This window comes from Aedes albopictus, chromosome 3 (genome assembly GCF_035046485.1).
Source record: "Aedes albopictus strain Foshan chromosome 3, AalbF5, whole genome shotgun sequence".
Classification (NCBI taxonomy): domain Eukaryota; kingdom Metazoa; phylum Arthropoda; class Insecta; order Diptera; family Culicidae; genus Aedes; species Aedes albopictus.
Window position 1 is genome coordinate 205,576,126 of NC_085138.1, and position 19,460 is coordinate 205,595,585.

Genomic DNA, 19,460 nt, shown 5'->3' on the forward strand with positions numbered 1-19,460 from the left:
TTGTGTGAAATTTAAAAAAAAATAGCCTACATATTCTGGAATATTTTATCTTTTGTCAACTGCCAAAAGATCTTAAATCAATTAACAAATGGATAAGAATATCAGCGAGATACACTTTGTCTAATATCTCTTAATCAGTCGATTTTTTTAGCTCCGAAGTACTTGGTATTCATGGTTATGGTGTAAAAAGGACAAAAATAATATATCTACTATGCTAATCTGTTTTGGAATTAGCTAGTTATTTTGGCTGTCCAGTTCTTGCATTTTTCCCACAATATATAAATTCAAAGCTTTCATTTAACATATTGTTGGTTTTCATAGAATTCCTGTTCATTTGTAATTTGATATTTATAATTTTATTGAAAACAATAACCTGCTAGTATACACTTTATATGAGGTCAGCATTATTGATTGAACAATAATTTCCCATATACTGGTCAAAAACTCATGCAAGATAACAAACGAATATAATAATAAAAAAAGGAATTTATTGAAATACTCTTCGAAAGATATCTCAGTAACCAAATGTCCAATCGAAATAAAATTTCAGGGCCTTTTACAAGGATACTGTAGCTTTCATTTGGTGCCAGGAGAACCAAAATCGGTTGACAGACGGTTGAGATATTTATTATTATGATACACTTGGTCAAAAATCTCAAAAAGTTTGGTTGAATAAATCCTAAGTACTCTTCGAAAGATATCTCTGTAACCAAATGTCCAATCCTAAGGCATTCGACCGCATTGATATTCCAATGCTACTCTTCAAATTACAAAAATGGGTATAGAGCCCCGACTTCTTAAATGGTTTGAATCGTACCTTACAAACCGCCAACAAATAATGAAAGTCAAAGGAAAAACATCACATCCCATTCAAGTAATTTCAGGAGTGCCTCAAAGTTCCCATCTGGGCCCTCTTTTATTTATTCTTTACATTAACAACATTTCCTTCATCCTGAAGAAAATGTTCTTTCTCTAGTAAAACACACTAGAATTTATTATAAACTCAACAACTTTATTAACCAGCGAACTGTACTCTAGCACACGCTACCGAGCTCTGACTCAGCCATTCATGTAGGTAGAAAAAGATAGAGAATGATTGGATGAATAAATTCCTCAAGGGTGTGCCAAGGAGTGTGTACGCATAGGCGTGTGCAGATAATGCAACATCCTCTCTGTTTCAATAAAGCTAATCAAATTCAACAACATAGTCCTTCAGCTTTTCTGGAATCCGGGTAATTCTCTTGGGACGACCTCCGCTTGATGTTGCTCCCACAGTTTTCGGAGATTGACGTAATTGATGGCGCTTCAATCGGTGAAGGTGAAACTGGCACCACTGGTGGTGGGAACGACGCCTGCTGTTTCTGATGATTGAGAACTCGTTGAGAACCCAATGTTGTCATAAACGAACTGTCATCGGTGTTATTGCAAATCAGTAACAAATTTTGAAAACGACGTATAATCAATGCTACACCATTGATTATACGTCGTTTTCAAAATTTGTTACTGAAATGTTGTTTTCCTCCTCCCGTGGCAGTACATCGGTTACCGGAACGGATTCGATTCCGTCTGCACATTCCTTCCGGGGCTTCAAATGGACCGCACTTCGTCGATAATTACCACCAGCTACGTCCACCATGTACGACCTTTCGCTTAGACGGTTAGTGATGGTTCCGGGAGTCCACTGTTTGGAGGTCTCTGGATTGAGCTGAACGTATACCGGAGATCCAGTCTGCAATTCCGGTAAGTTTCTTGTTTTGCGGTCGTAGTTCAATTTCGCGTTTCTTCTGTTATTCTCGATTGCTGCTGGAACTTGCTCCACCACCTTTGGCATTAGATTGACACCCGCTGTTGGAACTCCGCTCCGAGTGGCACGAGAAAACAATCGAGCAACGGGGCTAGAACCAATTTTATTAGGAATGTTCCTCCAGTGCAAAAGCGCGTACCAGAAGTCCGTTCCTGTTTCTTCCGCTTTTTTGAGTAAGCGCTTTGCAATCTTCACAGCTGCCTCAGCTTTACCATTAGCCTGTGTTGGTGATGAGGTGCTGATGTGACGTTGTCGATGTCCCAGTCCAAGGAAAACTTTTTCATCTTTTGGTTAATGAAATTAATTCCATTATCAGTCAGCATCGTTTGTGGCACTCCATGGCGTGCAAAATTCCTTCTGCATGCTGCTATTACCGACTCCGGCGTCAGATCCTTCAAAACATCAACCTCAAAAAAATCCGAATAATAGTCGACCGTGACCAGAAATTTCTGACTCCGACCTTGGAACTCGCTGAAGAAAACGTCCATCGAGACAAACTGAAATGGGTGCACGGGTATTTGGTGACTTATCATCGGTGGATTCGGCTGCGACGAGGCGAATTTTGCGCATGTTTTACAACTTTGAACTACATCTTTGATCTGATTGGAAGATATTGATGAGAGGCTTGTGGTCCGTCTTTACTATTGTCTTGGGGTTCCCTACCACAAGCTGGTCGAAACGAATGCATCCGAACAGAATGGCCAACAATTCCTTTTCAATCTGCGCATAGTTTCGTTCCGTTGCTGATAACGTTCTTGAGGCGTATCCAATTACTCCTCCATCCTGGTACACGGCGACACCTAACCCGAAGCAACTGGCATCACATTCCATGATTAATGGTTTCCAGGGATTGTAGTATTGTAGAGTTTCCACATTTCCAACTAAGGATTTCACTCGATTGAACTCCGCTTCTTCGATGTTCGTCCACCGCCATGGAACTATCTCCGAAATCAATTTCCTCAGGTTCGTCAAATTGCAGCTCAGGTTTGGAAGAAATCGACTCAAATAGTTGACCATTCCAATGAAACGGTGTACTTCCTTCCGGTTGAGTGGTGTGGGAAAGTTCTGTATCGTAGTAATCTTTGACTTATCTGGTTGGAGACCTTCGCTTGACAGAACGTGTCCGAAAAACTTCACGGAGGTTTGGCAAAGCTTGAGTTTCGTCCTGTTCAACTTCACATTTTGGGATTCCAGCCGATTTAGTAGGTCGTTCAGGCATTTGTTGTGGTGGATGAGTGCTTCCTCCATTGTTTCACCTACTCCAAACACCAATAGGTCGTCCGCCAAGCATTCCACCCCCTCGAGGTGCTAAATGATCTCCAGCAGTTTCATCTGAAATATCTCAGGCGCCGATGATATTCCAAATGGTAGTCTTGTCCAGCGGTAGCGGCCGAAGGGCGTCCAAAATGTGGTAAGCTTGCTGCTGGCTTCGTCGAGCTCCACGTGCCAAAATCCCTTCTTTACGTCGACGGTAGAAAAAACCTTTGCCTTGCCCAACTCTGGTAATATCTCGTCAAGAGTGACAAATTGTAGGTTAGGTCTTTTCAGCGCCTTGTTGAGTGGAATAGGGTCAAGACAAATTCTGATGCTAACGGTCTCTGGATTACCTCGTTGAACTATTACCAGATTGCTGACCCACTCGGTGTGTAGCACTTCTCGGACGATGATACCTTCCTTCTCTAATAGTTCCAACTCTTTTTTCAGCTTGCACCGCATGGCGATTGGAACACGTCGTGGAGGCTGGATCGATGGTGGTACAGAACGGTCCACTTCCAGCGATACTTTTCCGTCGAATTTCCCATAGCCGACGAAAATTCCGTTGTGATCCTCGATGATTTTCTCGGCTGCCATCCTATGCACCCTCAACACATTTTCAGAATCGTTTCCGTTTGATTTCCCGAATTTCACCGACTTGCAAAACTTTATGAAACCCAAGACCCGCGATGCGTTTGCCGAGAGGAGAGGACAATGGTTAACGTCCACAACCTGTAGAACTAATCGGAATCGCCGCTTCATTCGACGACACGGAATCTTCACTTCTCCCAGCACTTTGATCGGGTTACCTCCGAAGCTTTGCAAACGGTATGTGGACGGTAGCAGCTGCGGATTCTTCTCCCCGGTCAGTTTGACCAACCAGTCGTAGCCAATCAAGTTTGTGTTTGCTCCAGTGTCCAACTCGCAACTTACCGACTTCCACTTTTTTGCGAACTTAAGTTCCAACTCCGCCAATACGCTACCCCCTTTTGCCGAATAGGGTCCTAAAATTAAAGACGAAATCTCGCTTATATTGAATAATACGATCAAGCATGGTATTCTAATCGGAATTGTACTTTACTCGAACTTGAAAAACAAAGGAATAATGAGAAAATTCGAAAAAAGTAAAATGGTAAATAGTTCTAATTTGACATTTGAGGTCAACCTTGTGTGACTGAGCTCGACATTTTTCGCACTGGGATTTCAAAACTGTTCCTATCTGACATACACGGCGAAAAAAAAAAACACTCAAAGTATGTGTTATAAGCTAGGGACGAGACAAAAGGCTAAATAAATAAAAATTTTATATTTTCAACTACGGTTAATAAAAACGTCAAAAAATGAGTAAATATGTACTCTTGAACCATATATTGTGGCTTAAAACAAGAATCTCGATAGGACTTTAGGAGCCTATTGTCGATAATTTTGCCGATCTCGTACTCGTCCTCACGTCCTCACTAGCCTCCGAAGAAGCGTCATTAGAAGACGATGTCGACTCCTCGGGATCACTACTCTCGTCCTTTATTTCCTTCACTCTGTGTGACTTCCTTCTTTTGTCTTTGTTCAATTTACACACTTTTTCAAAATGATTTCTTCGTTTGCACTTATGACACTTTTTACCGAACGCGGGACACGAACCTCGCACAAAGTCATGGTAATCTCCACAGAACTTGCATTTTTGCATCTTCGACTTGTAGTTGTAACGAGATTTACCTTTTTCGATCTTATTCACTTCCACTTCCGGGTTCGGTATCGACAGTTCGTGAGATCGCTTCGCAGTAATTTCCTCGGCCCTGCACATATCAACCGCCTTGTCCAAGGTTATGTCCGTAACGGTTAACATTTTCGACCGAAGATTTGGCCACTTATTCGACGTGACCACCTTATACGCGATTAGCTCCGTCTGCAACACTCCGAGTTTAGCCATCTTTGCTAAGGTCTTCAAGCGAGAAACAAATTCGTCGATGGACTCTCGAGCCTGTTGGGTTGCCGAAAAGAAGTCGAGCCTGTCCACAATAATATTTCTCTTCGCAACCACTTTTTCCCGTATGGCAGCCAAAGCCGTATCTGGATCCACACTCTGCGCCGTTGTCAACTCGAAGTTGAAGTACTTCTTCCGCGCCGACTCCCCAATGACGGAAAGTAAAAAACTCACTTTTTGTTCATTTTCTTCCTGTGGCCACCGATCCATACCAATGGCCTTGGCGTAATCCCTCCAGCTCTTCTCAAAGAAATCCATATTCTCCTCCATATCGCCGTCTACTACCAACGGTGACGGCTGCGGAACTTGCACGTTCGAAGCACTCGGCGTCTGCCCCTGTGTCTCTTGACTCTGCGACCGCAGTTGCATTCCTTCCATCATCTTGGAGAACATGTACATCTGCTGCTCCATCAGCGCTTTAAACTGGTTTGGATCCATCTTGATGAGGATTTTCACTTTAACTCCGAACCGAAAAAATACACCAATATGGCCGCTGCCACTTTGCGACTCACACGAGAAAAATCCAAAATGGCCGCCGACGATTCGCGACTCGAAACAATTTTCCTTCGTATAAACTTCCGGTTTCCGAAACGATTTTCTCCGCGATTTCGATGACGCGAATAAGAAAACTTTAGAACCGCTTATCCACTTCTGACACCATGTTCTTTCTCTAGTAAAACACACTAGAATTTATTATAAACTCAACAACTTTATTAACCAGCGAACTGTACTCTAGCACACGCTACCGAGCTCTGACTCAGCCATTCATGCAGGTAGAAAAAGATAGTGAATGCTGGAGCTCGATTTGAATAGGTCGTATGTGCTTTTGTCGATTAAAAATTCGATCAGTTGGATTCGCTTATCATAGCGAAAACCGTTGAAATTGAGCAAAGTTTATACATACAGCAGAATCCTCACAAAACAGGCTTTCTGTTCCATCATTAAAAGTTTGCAAAATATCTGCCATATTGCTACAATGCCTAAAATAAACTGATCGAATTTTATATCGACAAAAGCACATACGACCTATTCAAATCGAGCTCCAGAATGATTGGATGAATGAACCCCTCAAGGGTGTGCCAAGGGGTGTGTACGCATAGGCGTGTGCAGATAATGCAACAGAAAACAAAAGTGTTTATTTATGCCGACGATATGAAACTATTTATAGAAATAAGGAATCAAGAAGACATCATGGTGTTCGAAAACTTACTACAATGAAACATCAAAATGTGTAATTTAATATCATTCAGCAGAAAACGAAACACATCAAACATATCATTTTCTTTAGGAGATCAGAATGGGGAAAATGTAGTAGAGTTAGGGATTTAGGAGTAATCTTAGATTCTAAACTTAATTTCAATTACCACTACAATACCATTATACATAGAGCAAATAATATGCTTGGCTTCAATAAAACGCTTTAGCTTTAATTTCGACGACCCCTACACAATAAAAACATTATGTGTTGCCTATGTTGGAATATTGTAACACTGGTCCCCATTTCAAAGTAAGCATATCGATCGAATAGAATCAGTACATAAGCAATTTCTATTGTATACTCTTCAAAAATTATTCTGTAGGGTTTTAGTCACCGTCCAATGGTATATTTATTGGTTGTTGATATTTTTCGGTGATTACTACACACTAACGCCTCGATTTATTACGTTTCGGCTTACTCTTCTTAAGCCATCATCAGATCTAAAATATATTTCTATTGGTTAAAATGTTATATAATTTTCCCAATTAATTTTCAATCACCCACTTGTCTAAATCGATATACTCGCCACTAGTGTGGCTCTATTACTAACCCCCATTTACTACATGTACAATCTTCGTGTTGGTTCGGTTTGCTACGTCATTCGTTTCTGTTCGTTCGTCTATGTTAGTAATCCTACATTATAGAGGTAATCACATTCAAATGTATGCGTGCCTTTTTTGTAGATGTAGTTGTGAAACTGCGAGGAAAATATTTGCACTCTTGCCCCGGACGTTAGTTTTATCATTATTTACCCGTTTTACCCAATTCGATTGGGTAATATTTGCATATGCAATCTGAATAGCCTTTCAATCGGCGTGTACTTTTGTGTGAGGAAAAATTTGCGCTAGTGTTCGTGTGTTGAAATGTCACTTATCTCTATAGAGATCTCGTGCAGAGAGAACTGTCAACGTGTGAGCCAAATGAACATGCTTATCGTTCGTAGGAAGGCGTCGTTCGAACGGTATTGCAATCGGAGCTAAATAAATAAAAATTATTTATTTTTAATATCGAGATATTGGCGGCATATGTATGTTTAGTAAAAAGATAAAAATTTATTAATTCTGCTTTCAAAAGCTCATGCTTATGACGACACTGTTGTTGCTGAACTTGTCGAAAAAACTTCCATTGCTGCTTCTTGCTTCACTTCTGCCGATATGATAAGCGTAACACTTTTGCAATGAATTTCAGATTTCTTCGATTGCTCCGCTATTTCAACAAGATTTTGGAAAAAAAATCTACCATAATTAGAAAATGTAAACAAAACAACTTGAACCACAACGAAGTTACACACAAAAGTTGAACATCTAGCTTTGTAGCAAGTGTTGGCAGCTGTTGTAAACAAAACAAACAGCGTTGCTGAATCGACGTATGTAACTTCCGCTCATCTCTATGTAGAGGATTTCTAGTCTATGTGTTGTACACGATCGTATCTTACCCACTAGGCCGTTGTACGTCGAGTCTATACCTCCACATTCGCGCTGCATATTCACGATTCTGTCGTCACCCATCAGCTTGACATGGAAGGCCTCCGCTATGGTTCTGCTCTCCTGGTTCTCGATCCTTTCTAATATTTCCGTGTTGTCGAAGTCAAAATTATGTCCTTCGTCCAGGTGATGTTGGGTTAGGCCCGTTTTTGCCTTCTTCTTCCTCGTGTTGTTCCGGTGTTCGTTTATATGAACGTGAATATGCAGCGCGAATGTGGAGGTACAGACTCGGCGTACGTCGGCCTAGTGGGTAAGATACGAGCGTGTACAACACATAGACGAACGAACAGAAACGAATGATGTAGCCAACTGAACCAGCACGAAGATTGTACATGTAGTAAAAGGGGGTTAGTAATAGAGCCACACTAGTGGCGAGTATACCGATTTAGACAAATGGGTGATTGAAAATTAATTGGGAAAATTATGTAACATTTTGACCATTAGAAATATATTTTAGATCTGATGATGGCTGAAAAAGAGTGAGCCGAAACGTAATAAATCGAGGCGTTAGTGTGTAGTAATCACCGAAAAATATCAACAACCAATAAATATATCTTCGAAAATTAGGTTGGAGTACATTACCTCTTCCATCTTATGAAGCGCGCTATAGGCTTATCAATAAATATTCAAACACTTTAACAGCGCACTTTGGGCAAAATCAAGCCCAAAGGTTGAAAAAATTAATAACTTTCTTAATACAAAACCGTATGTGACCATCGATGGCTTATTCGAAAGCAAATTTTCTCAAGAATTGGTTGGTTGATGGTTTATGTACGGGCAACTACTCTGAAGCGAGTTATAGAGCCCGTTTTACCCCAGTTCCCCTTGAAGTTTGAAAATTTCTGCTATTTTACGGCATTTGTTATGATTTTAATGATTTTTTCGCTGGGATACCATCGCCCCAACTCCATTGAGTAACGTTACATACATTTTCTTCTTCTTCTTCTTCTTCTTCTTCTTCTTCTTCTTTATGGCTCTACGTCCCCACTGGGACTTGACCTGCCTCGCTTCAACTTAGTGTTCTTTGGGCATTTCCACAGTTATTAATTGAAGGGCTTCCTTTGCCTGCCATTGCATGAATTTGTATATTGTGAGGCAAGCACAATGATACACTATGCCCAGGAGGTCGAGAAAATTTCCCCGACCGGAACGGGAACCGAACCCGCCGTCTCCTCCGGATTGGCGATCCATAGCCTTAACCACTAGGCTAACTGGAGACGTTACATACATAAAGTCATTAAAATGTTGGAATTTTAGGGTATTGTGGGGCCAATGGATCATTGAAGCCGACTTTTTCGCTACACACCGCATCAAAACAGAAGCGCTACCGCATATGGACGGTTACACAGTGACAGCAGTCGAGTTACGTCAAACACACAAGGCTACGGTGGCGCTATCTCTTCATTTCATAGCGGCCGTTTTAGTTATTTTAGTGATCCATTAGGCAATGGTATATTTTCATTCGGATTTTTTTTTGCATTTAACCCCATTGTACCCTTAATGTCCAAATTTTATAGGAAGCAGAAATATTACTGGTTAGCTCTTTATCAATATTAACTCATATCATGCATAGAAATTTCAAGTTAAAGTTGTTTTAATTTAAAAACAATAGACAATAGTTTATAGGGGAGTTTGGGTAAACTAAACTCTTAAACTATATGCTGCCGCCACCTCCCATCTATTAGGCTATGTACAAACAACATTTAGGATATTTTTGGAGTATATAAGCAATGGCTTATCGTTTGGAAATGTTTGGAATCGGTGGTATTAGGATGAGAACTACTCATATTTGTATGCGTGAAAACTCAAATATTTCCAATACTTTGAGATCTAACTCGCCAAAAATGGTTTCTTTAGAAATAGTCCATGTGTATTCGATCATTTATTTAGTTATTGCCACGTAAAAAATCATTAATAAAAATAAAAAAATAATTTTTACCTTGAAAATATACCATTGCCCCACAATACCCTAAAATTCCAACATTTTAATGACTTCATGTATGTAACGTTACTCAATGGAGTTGGGGCGATGGTATCCCAGCGAAAAAAATCATTAAAATCATAACAAATCCCGTAAAATAGCAGAAATTCTCAAATTTCAGGGGGAAATGGGGTAAAACGCTCTATAAATCGCTTCAGAGTAGTTCCCAGACGTATAAGAAGTTGCATAAGATGATAAAGTGGAGGCCATATGCGTGCATGCCTCCATTTAGGCGCATGTAAAATGTACGCATATCGCCTCCACTTTAACATTCTATACAACATCTTATACGATTACTGGTTGACAGGGTTGCTCGTACATGAATCATTCACCAACCAATTCTTGAGAAAATTTGCTTTCGAATAAGCCATCGATGGTAACATAGGGTCTTGTATTAAGAAAGTTATTAATTTTTTCCACCTTTGGGCTTGATTTTGCCCAATGTGCAGCGTCGTGAAACTGCAATGGTTTTATTTGTTAACGACATCGTTTCGCAGCGAATTGATTCAACTGAAATCTTATCAAAATTTAACTTTTACATACCCTCACGGCAATGGACTACCCGCTTGGCGCGCACCCACAGTTGATCAGCAGGAGTAAATCCATTTTATTTTATATGGTGAAAAGCATCTAAACTTGAATTACTTGAAATAGAAAGCTTTTACTGAAAAAATATTTCGTAGGCTTAATAGTAGTCACCATTGTGCACAACCACTACCAAATATTTTTTCGAATAATGTATTCCACTTCGATAAATTTGCATTTAGATGCTATTCGCCATACAATATTTTTGCGATTTACTTTTGGTGATTTTTCGCGCATAGAAGCTAGCGCCACATTGGTCGATGCGGAGAGTAGGAAAACAGTTGATGCAGTTAATTCATTGCGAAATCGACACTTGTTTAAAACTACTCATAGTCGCACAAACTATGCCAAAAATGAACCTTTGAATCAAATCATGAACATTTATAATTAACACTGTGAAAGTATTGACTTAACTATGTCGCGGCATAATTTAAAGTAATATTTTAATACCATAAGAAATAACTTCAGTAGTAGTGCTTAAAATATTATTAAAATTATACACACATTTACCAGCATACCCCGAGCAGAGGAGAATAGCAAGTTAATAACTACGAAATCATATTACCTGTTTTTATATCTTGTTTTGTTATTATTAAATTATCAAGGCATAGCTTTTCCATAACAAATTTTGTTGGACAATCTCCTTTTGTTATAATCAAGCTATTGATATACATTAACAATAACATTGTTTGGTTGAAGTACAAGTTTAGTTATTGTTGTAGTATTGATCCACTTATCAGCAATAGCACAACAGTAACAAATTTTGAAATCACAGCAACAATTCGACAATGGATTAAATGCTTTGGCTATTTTCCTACTCTCCGCATCGACCAATGTGGCGCTAGCTTCTATGCGCGAAAAATCGCTAAAAGTAAATCGCAAAAATATTGTATGGCGAATAGCATCTAAAGGCAAATTTATCGAAGTGGAATACATTATTCGAAAAAATATTTGGTAGTGGTTGTGCACAATGGTGACCACTATTAAGACTACCAAATATTTTTTCGGGAAAAGCTTTCTATTTCAAGTAATTCAAGTTTAGATGCTTTTCACCATACAAAATAAAATTGATTTACTCCTGCTGATCAACTGTGGGTGTGCGCCAAGCGGGTAGTCCATTATGACCTGTCCCTTTATGTTGTTCAATTTTTGTATTCAGTTAAGAAGGAAATTTCTGAACGACTCCTTTTAAGAATTCCATAAATAATTTTCGGATGAGCACTTGGAAGTTCTGAAGGAACTTTCGATAATTCCCTGGAAAAGTCTTCAAGAGAACACCTCGCGTAATTTTCTTAGAAATTTCGATGGTAATTCTTCTGAGCAATTATTAGAATTCTTGGTAGAATCTTTTGGAAAACTCCTAAAGAATCTTTCGGAAAAACTCCTGGTGAAATCCTCAAAGAAGTTTTCAGAGAAATCTTAAGATGAATTTCAGGACTAATGATCACAGGAAATTCTGAAGAAATCCTTGAAGGGATTCTATGTAGTATTCTTGAAGAATTTCTAGAGGATTCTTTGAAAATCCATGAAAGATTCCGTAGAAGAACTCCCGGAGAAATTTCTGGAAGATTTTTGGAGTCATTTATGGAAAAGTTTATGACCAAATCTGTCGACGAATTTCTAGAAGAATTTTATGACAAAGTCACTTGATAAACAAATAAGGAGTTTTTGACGGAATCCGGAAAGAGGAATTTTAGAAAAAATATTGCCAAAAATTCTGGTGAAAGTCCTGTAGAAATTATAGAAATTTTTTTGGTGGAATCCTTGTAGAATCCAGGAGGAATATTCGACATAATTCTTGAATCCAGGGAAAAATCGGAGGAATTAAAACAAAGTTTCCAGAAAAATTTTAATAATCTGGACAAAATTTCAAAAATTCCAAAAATTTTCAGCAAAACTGTTGAGCATTCTAAAAGTTCTTCAGTTTCTATGCTGAAAAAAAAAACAAAACAAAAGTCACAAATTGCTATCGACGATCAAACTTTTTCAAGTACACGTGTTGATTTCAAAACCGTGCTCCGAAAACAATTAAAGTAGAACAGTTTATAAATTACAGATGGAAATCGAAGCTCGTCGTATTTGATAATATAGAAATTATAAAAGTTCAATTATCTTGCGACTTCAAATCTCTTAGAATGAATTATAAGCTGAATATAGTATTTTTCGATCATTTGAAAATGCTGCTTACGTCAGAGTGATGAACCTCATGTTATTGGTGGGCTTGTGAGACAAAGCGAATAATTTTATATATGTAATAAGTATTATAACTTATTTAGTAACGAGTTTGATATCATAGCAAATTCTGCTCTCCCATTATTATCAATAACATATTAAGTTGTTATTGAAACTAACAAAACAAGTTATTGAACTGGTTTCCCAGGAACACTTTTTTGTTATGGAAGTTATTTTGTAGCTTATAACAGACAAGTTTATAACACAATATGTTATGGTAATAACTTAGAAATTATCGATTTTATTATTCAGTTATTTTGCCCAAATAACACAGCTACTTATGCTGTTGTTATTTGCTCGGGACACTATTTATATATTTTCTTATATATAAATATATATATATATATATATATTTCCACAATAAATGCATATTAGCGTGGGACACAAAAAGACATTTTACTCCTGTACACTTTTTGAGTTCCATTTTGGCCCCATATCAACTGTGCAAAATTTCAGCTCGATCGGAGAAACTATATTTTAGCGCCGGTCGTTTTTAGTTTTCATACGATTCACTATGGGGAAAATCACTTTTTCAAAGAAAAATCGCCAAAGGATGACTCTTAACCCCTAAAAATAAATCGATGAATGATTTCTGTTGGAAATTTTATGAGGAATAAACCCTCTGAAGACCGCAAAGCGATCTTAGGCATGTGGAAAAAGTTTTTGACTGAAAACCGAATGACAAGCCAACGCTGTTTAACAAGGAATAACAATAAATAATAAAATCTCGTTATTTTATCGATCGGGTAAGACGTAATAACTTTTTCCACGAATGTCGCATCGCTTTGCGGTCTTCGGAGGTCTGATTCCAGTTGTCTACAGAAATCATTCAACGACTTATTGTTAGGGACCGATGGGTGACCTCAAGCGATTTTTCTTTGAAGAAGTAAATTTCCCCCATAGTAAATCTATGAAAAACTAAGAATGGCGGGCGCTAAAATATAGTTTTTCCGATCGATCTGAAATTTTGCACAGTTGATATGGGACCAAAATGGTACTCAAAAAGTATACAAGGATCAATTTTAGGACCCATTCTTTTTTCGTTGTACGTTAATGATCTTCCTAATGTCCTTAAATACTGTAAAATTCAAATATTTGCTGATGATGTACAGCTGTATATAGAATGTATTCTCGGAGACGCTGATGATGTTTCTACGAAAATCAACGCTGATTTGAAAAGGGTGTTTAGCTGGGCAGTGGAAAATAACCTAGCCCTAAATGTAAACAAAACTCATGCTATGTTCATATCCAATAGAAATGATACCCTCAGACCTACGATTATGATCGATGGGAATCGAATAAGCTATGTTAATTCTGCCACTAGCTTGGGCTATGTTATCCAATCAAACTTAGAATGGGACAAATTTGTGTTGCAACAATGTGGGAAAATTTATGGAAAACTTCGTTCGTTACAGCTTACTGCTTCTCTGTTGCCTACGAACACTAAGATTAAGTTGTTCAAAACTCTTGTTTTACCGTATTTTATCGCGTGTGATTTTTTGTTAATGCAGGTCTCAGCAGATACTTTAAATCGCGTGAGAGTTGCTTTAAACGCTTGTGTTAGATATGTTTTTAAACTTTCACGTTTTAGTCATGTTTCACATCTTCAACCACGACTGTTAGGTTGTTCATTCGAGAACTTTTGTAAACTGCGTTGCTGTCAACTAGTTTTTAAACTTGCTAGCATAAAGAAGCCTGAATATTTATATACAAAATTAAATTGTTTACGTAGCGCAAGGTCGAAAAAATTCGCGATACCAAGACATCATACCACTAAATTCGGCAATAGCTTTTTCGTAAGGGGTGTTTCAACTTGGAATTCTTTACCTAATGATTTGACGCTTATTAATACGGGGGCAGTTTTTAGAAAGAAATGCACTTGGGTTAAAATAGTTATTTAAAATGAAGTTCACTGTTTAAAATAAGACAATAATGGGCGGCACTTCTTCTATCGATGAATTCATTGTAACATTTAAAAGACAATATGTCTTAAGTTACTTATTAATAAATGATATAAATAAATAATAAATAAATAATAATACAGGAGTTGGAGTTTTCTCATTTTTTATATTTTCCCATACAAACCGTGTACCACCCGGATAAAAAATTACCATTCAAATATTAACAAATGACTGGTTTTATTGTTCACAATAAAACACATGGTAGATATATTGTTACTTTTTACAATAGAAATCAAGCCCATATAGTTCGTACAATAAGTGAACATTAGCTTTATTAGTGACTAATTGATTCGATTGTTTTTCAATAGTTCTATAATAATTTAAAGTTACTATCAGTAAAAATTAATTTAAGTCGTTTTTAAATAGTTGCAAAAGTGCCTGCAAAGTTCTCATGGACTTTTTCTAATCTAATCTAATCTAATCTAACACATACGCAGCCAGTACAAGAAAGCATCCTGGAAAATAATCGGGTTAGATTACGCCCGATTATTTTTCTTGTCAATATTGATGCTTGCAGCATATCGAACATATGATACAAGCGTCAAAGCGGCCAGGCCTACTGCGTAGCGTTTAACGCAAAGATGATTCTTTGAAATGATTCGATTTTCATAAGTTTTTGTTTAAAATCGAATTACTTCTCAAATCTACATGGGAGGAAGGATGCGTGGACATACCGTACCAAACGCTCCGAGATATTAAAATATGCATTTATAAATGAAAAATAAAAAAGTCATGGAACGTTCTCACCAAATTTATGTAGATCTGCTTGAGGAATGGGAATCGGGTTCTTCAATAAATAAATGTAGATTCCTTAGCTTGGTGCGATGGCTCCAGTATTGTTTCACTTCATATCTCAATTCTTTATGAAGCAATTTTATCACACAAAATGCACTAAATTCTTATCTTCTTTTTGTCGTATAAACAATGTATCAAGTAAACAGTTTCTTAAATGGCATTACACGTGCCATTATTGTTTGCATTTTTTCTTAATTGTGTATCATAGCAAGCTTATCAAATCCGGAGTAGCACCATATGCACGTCACACAGAGCATCAACTTGTTAACCCCAATGTTTGCCATGGCGTATATTTTCCCCATAGTTCCCCACATTTTCCACTTCTACATCAACGTACTGTAGACTGAATGTTTCATTAATAATATGAATTCCAAAACACGTAAAACGTAGAACACGGAAAACGTAGAGGTATTCCGCAGTTTCTCGCATTACACATTTTGCTATCAAGAGCGTCCGGAAGATTATTATTAAAACGCCAAGCACTCAAACACATGAAGAATAATGCTGCCACTATTTCTAGTTTTTCATCCGCTTTTCGTTGAAACACTTCTCACACGAGTTTTCAAACCAATCCTCTTTTTGATAAAATGTTCACTGTTATTTTTCAAATTTCTTGAAAAGGCTGACAGGCGGAAGACAAAAACACAGCACAAGATAATTCCACGTCCGTATTCGCGCGCGGCACACTACGATCTCCCTGCAAAGTTCTCATGGACTTTTTATTAAAAAAGAGTTTATTTCTCAATTACACTTATAAACAATTCGTAACAAATTAATAACAATAAATATTATTGTTGCTTGGATCATGTTTGTATAATCAAATACAAAATCACTTGACATATTTTTTATAGTTTTCGTTTCAAATTTGAGTACAATAGATGTTTCGGTTATCGAATGTTATTCGCTCAAATTTCAACGACTGACAGACGCCAAGCCGTGTTGGCAGAGGAAGCTCTCAATGAATAACTGAGGAAGTACTTATAGAAAACTAGCTGAAAAGCAGGTTTAGCCAAGTAAGGATGTTACGACAAGAAAAAGATGAACAATGATTTTTCTGATGTTTTCCAATAAATTAAAGGAATCTAGTAAATAGTAAACTACCATTGATAACAATACAAATACAATTAGTTTAATGGGGTCAATTGGCTTCTTTAGCGGTGTTGAGATAATTCCATATTCTGAATCTGCATGCAAAACTGAGCCGAAATCCAAATTTTCATGATTTTTGGTGCTCGGGAACCTATTTAAAAATCAATTTAAAGTTTGTATGGGAGCGATTTGTCGAATCACCCCTCGTCGCATTTTGTACTGGGTGGAGCTGTCAAACAGTTACCCAGCTGTCAAAAGGTGATTTCAAAAAATCTCTTTGAAATTGATTTTAGGTACCAAAATAAAGTTCTAAAAATCTGAAAAAATCATAGTGGCTCAGAAGAAGGTGCTCTTTCGTTTAAAATCAAAAAAATGATACATTTTTCTTACTTTAAAAACCCAATTGAACCGATGTTAAAATAAACATGCAATAATATTTGTTATTATGTTAACAGATTTCGCCTTTGAAAAACAAAAGAATTCATATTTCTCGGTAACACTTTTCTCCAGCATTTACAGATACTAATGGCCACATAAATTGTGAACGATGGTATGGATCATACGACCTGAGGTCTGACTTGTGATATTTGGCAGTTATTTGAAAAGATTGAAGATAGATCTTATCAACAGCTGCCAAGCAATACATACCAGACAGACATCAGAGTGTTTGATTTTTATCATAAAATGTGCATATCATTCTGGCGGACGTTAGTGCTCGCAAATGCTGGATATAGATGTTAGCGGGAAATATAAATTCTATGGATTTTCAAAAGCGAAAACTGCTTACAAATAACAACAAATATTATTGTATTTTTATTGTAACAACGATTCATTTGATGCCATTCAATTAATTGTATTTGTATTGTAAGAACAATGAAAAAAAAATTAAAATATATTGTTATCTTTAGAAAATTGCCCTAAAAATGTCTCATAAAAACACAATACATTCTATTGTTTTCGCGAAAAAGTATGAGAATTTTCTCAAAATTTTATGGTTAAGATACATAACGACCACCATTTTTTATTGTAAAAGTGCCATTTACCATTCGCCGAATGGTATAAAACAATAGGGGTGATGGTGAGTGTACCGTGTAAATTACAATATGTTTAATGGTGAATATTTTTCGAAAAAATGGTGTTGTAACAATAAAATTTATCGTAGTTTTATGATATTTTTTATCAGAGCAGGCTAATGCATATATCGCCATAAAAAAAGTGAAAGTAGTAAACAAGTTGTTAAGTTGGGGAAAATATTCAAATATGACACTCGAGTGTTAAAAAATTTCATGAAAAATGGGTAAAAAAGTCATTTTTTAATGCAAACGTTAATGTTTGCACATAATGCGGTACGTAGTACATCAGATGTGCAATACAACGAACTATTGAGTTCTCCAAATTTTATCTCACAAAATCTTCTGCAAGCCTATCCGTATACGGGAGAACAAAAGTTGTTTGCAAAGTTCTTACAAATTCTTAACACGGGGAATTTGAACATAAATCACTACCACACAGGCATTTGGATTAGTCAATGCACGACGATAGGTCTGACGCATGGTTTGGAATATAAATTGATTTTCGCAAATTGAAAAGTCCGCTTTTCAATCAAATTGACAATATAAAATAATATATCTGCTTCCCGATAGTTGCTTTATCTCCTCCACCATTTAGACTATTTTCTATCCATACTAGACTAACCTTCGGTTTTAGGTTCTAAAAGTAAATTTGTTCAGTTGTTTGAAACTAATGACTCTTCTTTTCGTATTTCCTTTTCTTTTCAGGTCGCACGCAAAATTACAGAACGATCTTTCAGCTACCAAGTTGTAGGAAATGCAACGTTTTCTGTGGACACATTTTTCTTCATCAGTGGTGTACTAATTGTCGTGCTTTATTTTCGCTCTTCGAAAAATGAACCATCAAATGAAAAACAAACGAGCAATCTATTCAATTCAACAGCTTGTTCGAATATAGTGCTATCAGTACTATACCGTTTTATTAGACTTACTCCTGCCTATTTATTTGTGATTATATTCAACGAACTGGCATTAAAGTAAACTATGTCTTATTGAAACTTTAATTCAGATAGATGTCATAAACATTTTATGTATTTACAGATGGACTTATGGAAGATCCGTGTTTACACCTGGAATAATTGATCACATAACTTGCAATAAGTATTGGTGGCGTAATATATTATACATCAACAATTGGTATTCGTTCAGTGAAATGTGTATGATATGGTCCTGGTATCTGGCGAATGATATGCAATTTTACGTCATTGCAATAATATTATTAACAGTATCATCAAGGTTAGTACATCATGACTCACATTTCATAGCAAATAAAAACATACATACTTTTATACCGGGTCAACAAGGTCGTTTTTTTTGGAACATAGCTTTTTCGATGGCTTTTATGGTCCGTAACAACTGTAAAAAATTGGGCGCGATTGGTTGTGTCCCCGCTTTCAGCATTGCGTTTGAAATTTGTATGGGATTTAGTATGAGAAAACATATTTTTCTGTATCTCGTAGAGGCTCAAATTTGTTTGGAACTTTGTAACCAACGACGTTAAAGTATGGCCCAGGGGATGCTGATAAACTTTGCCGAAAAGAGCAAGGTAATAGAGTGACTCTGAAAAAAGTTATTAATAATCAAGGTTTGATATCTCCGCGCAACTGCTGAAAACCATTTTTTCTTCCAACACTGCTGATGCTTCGAAGGATCAAATCATCCTTGGATTCCCGGATAAAAAATACAACAGAAAAACATAGGATTCTAATGTAACAGAAACAATGCTCTCACAATAGAATTTAATGTTAAAATAACAATAGAAAAATAATTGAATCAAATGTTTTCAACAATAGAATCAAATGTGAATGTGAATTTCACATTGAATTGTATAAGTATCGTAACTATACAAAAAAAAATTTCCATACAACTTTTTTCGCAAAATAGAAAATTCAAATGTTGTTAATACCGATACGTGGAATGGAATATACCAGGGGTTCTCAAACTTTTCCAGCTTGCGACCCACTTT

General features: G+C 36.9%; 1 protein-coding gene and 1 long non-coding RNA gene across 2 annotated transcripts in view; one reads left to right on the forward strand and one right to left on the reverse strand.

The window, feature by feature from the left end:
• The window catches only part of LOC109432807 (nose resistant to fluoxetine protein 6), a 132,691-nt gene that overhangs the window by 73,230 nt on the left and 40,001 nt on the right, over window positions 1-19,460 (forward strand). The window contains exons 7-8 of the mRNA XM_062858682.1: window positions 18,203-18,471; window positions 18,536-18,730. Of these exons, the coding sequence (XP_062714666.1) occupies window positions 18,203-18,471; window positions 18,536-18,730 (464 nt within the window). The remainder of the gene's footprint in view (window positions 1-18,202; window positions 18,472-18,535; window positions 18,731-19,460) is intronic.
• Window positions 1-19,460, reverse strand: part of LOC134291207 (uncharacterized) — a 91,717-nt gene that overhangs the window by 22,455 nt on the left and 49,802 nt on the right. The gene's annotated exons all lie outside the window — the stretch shown is intronic.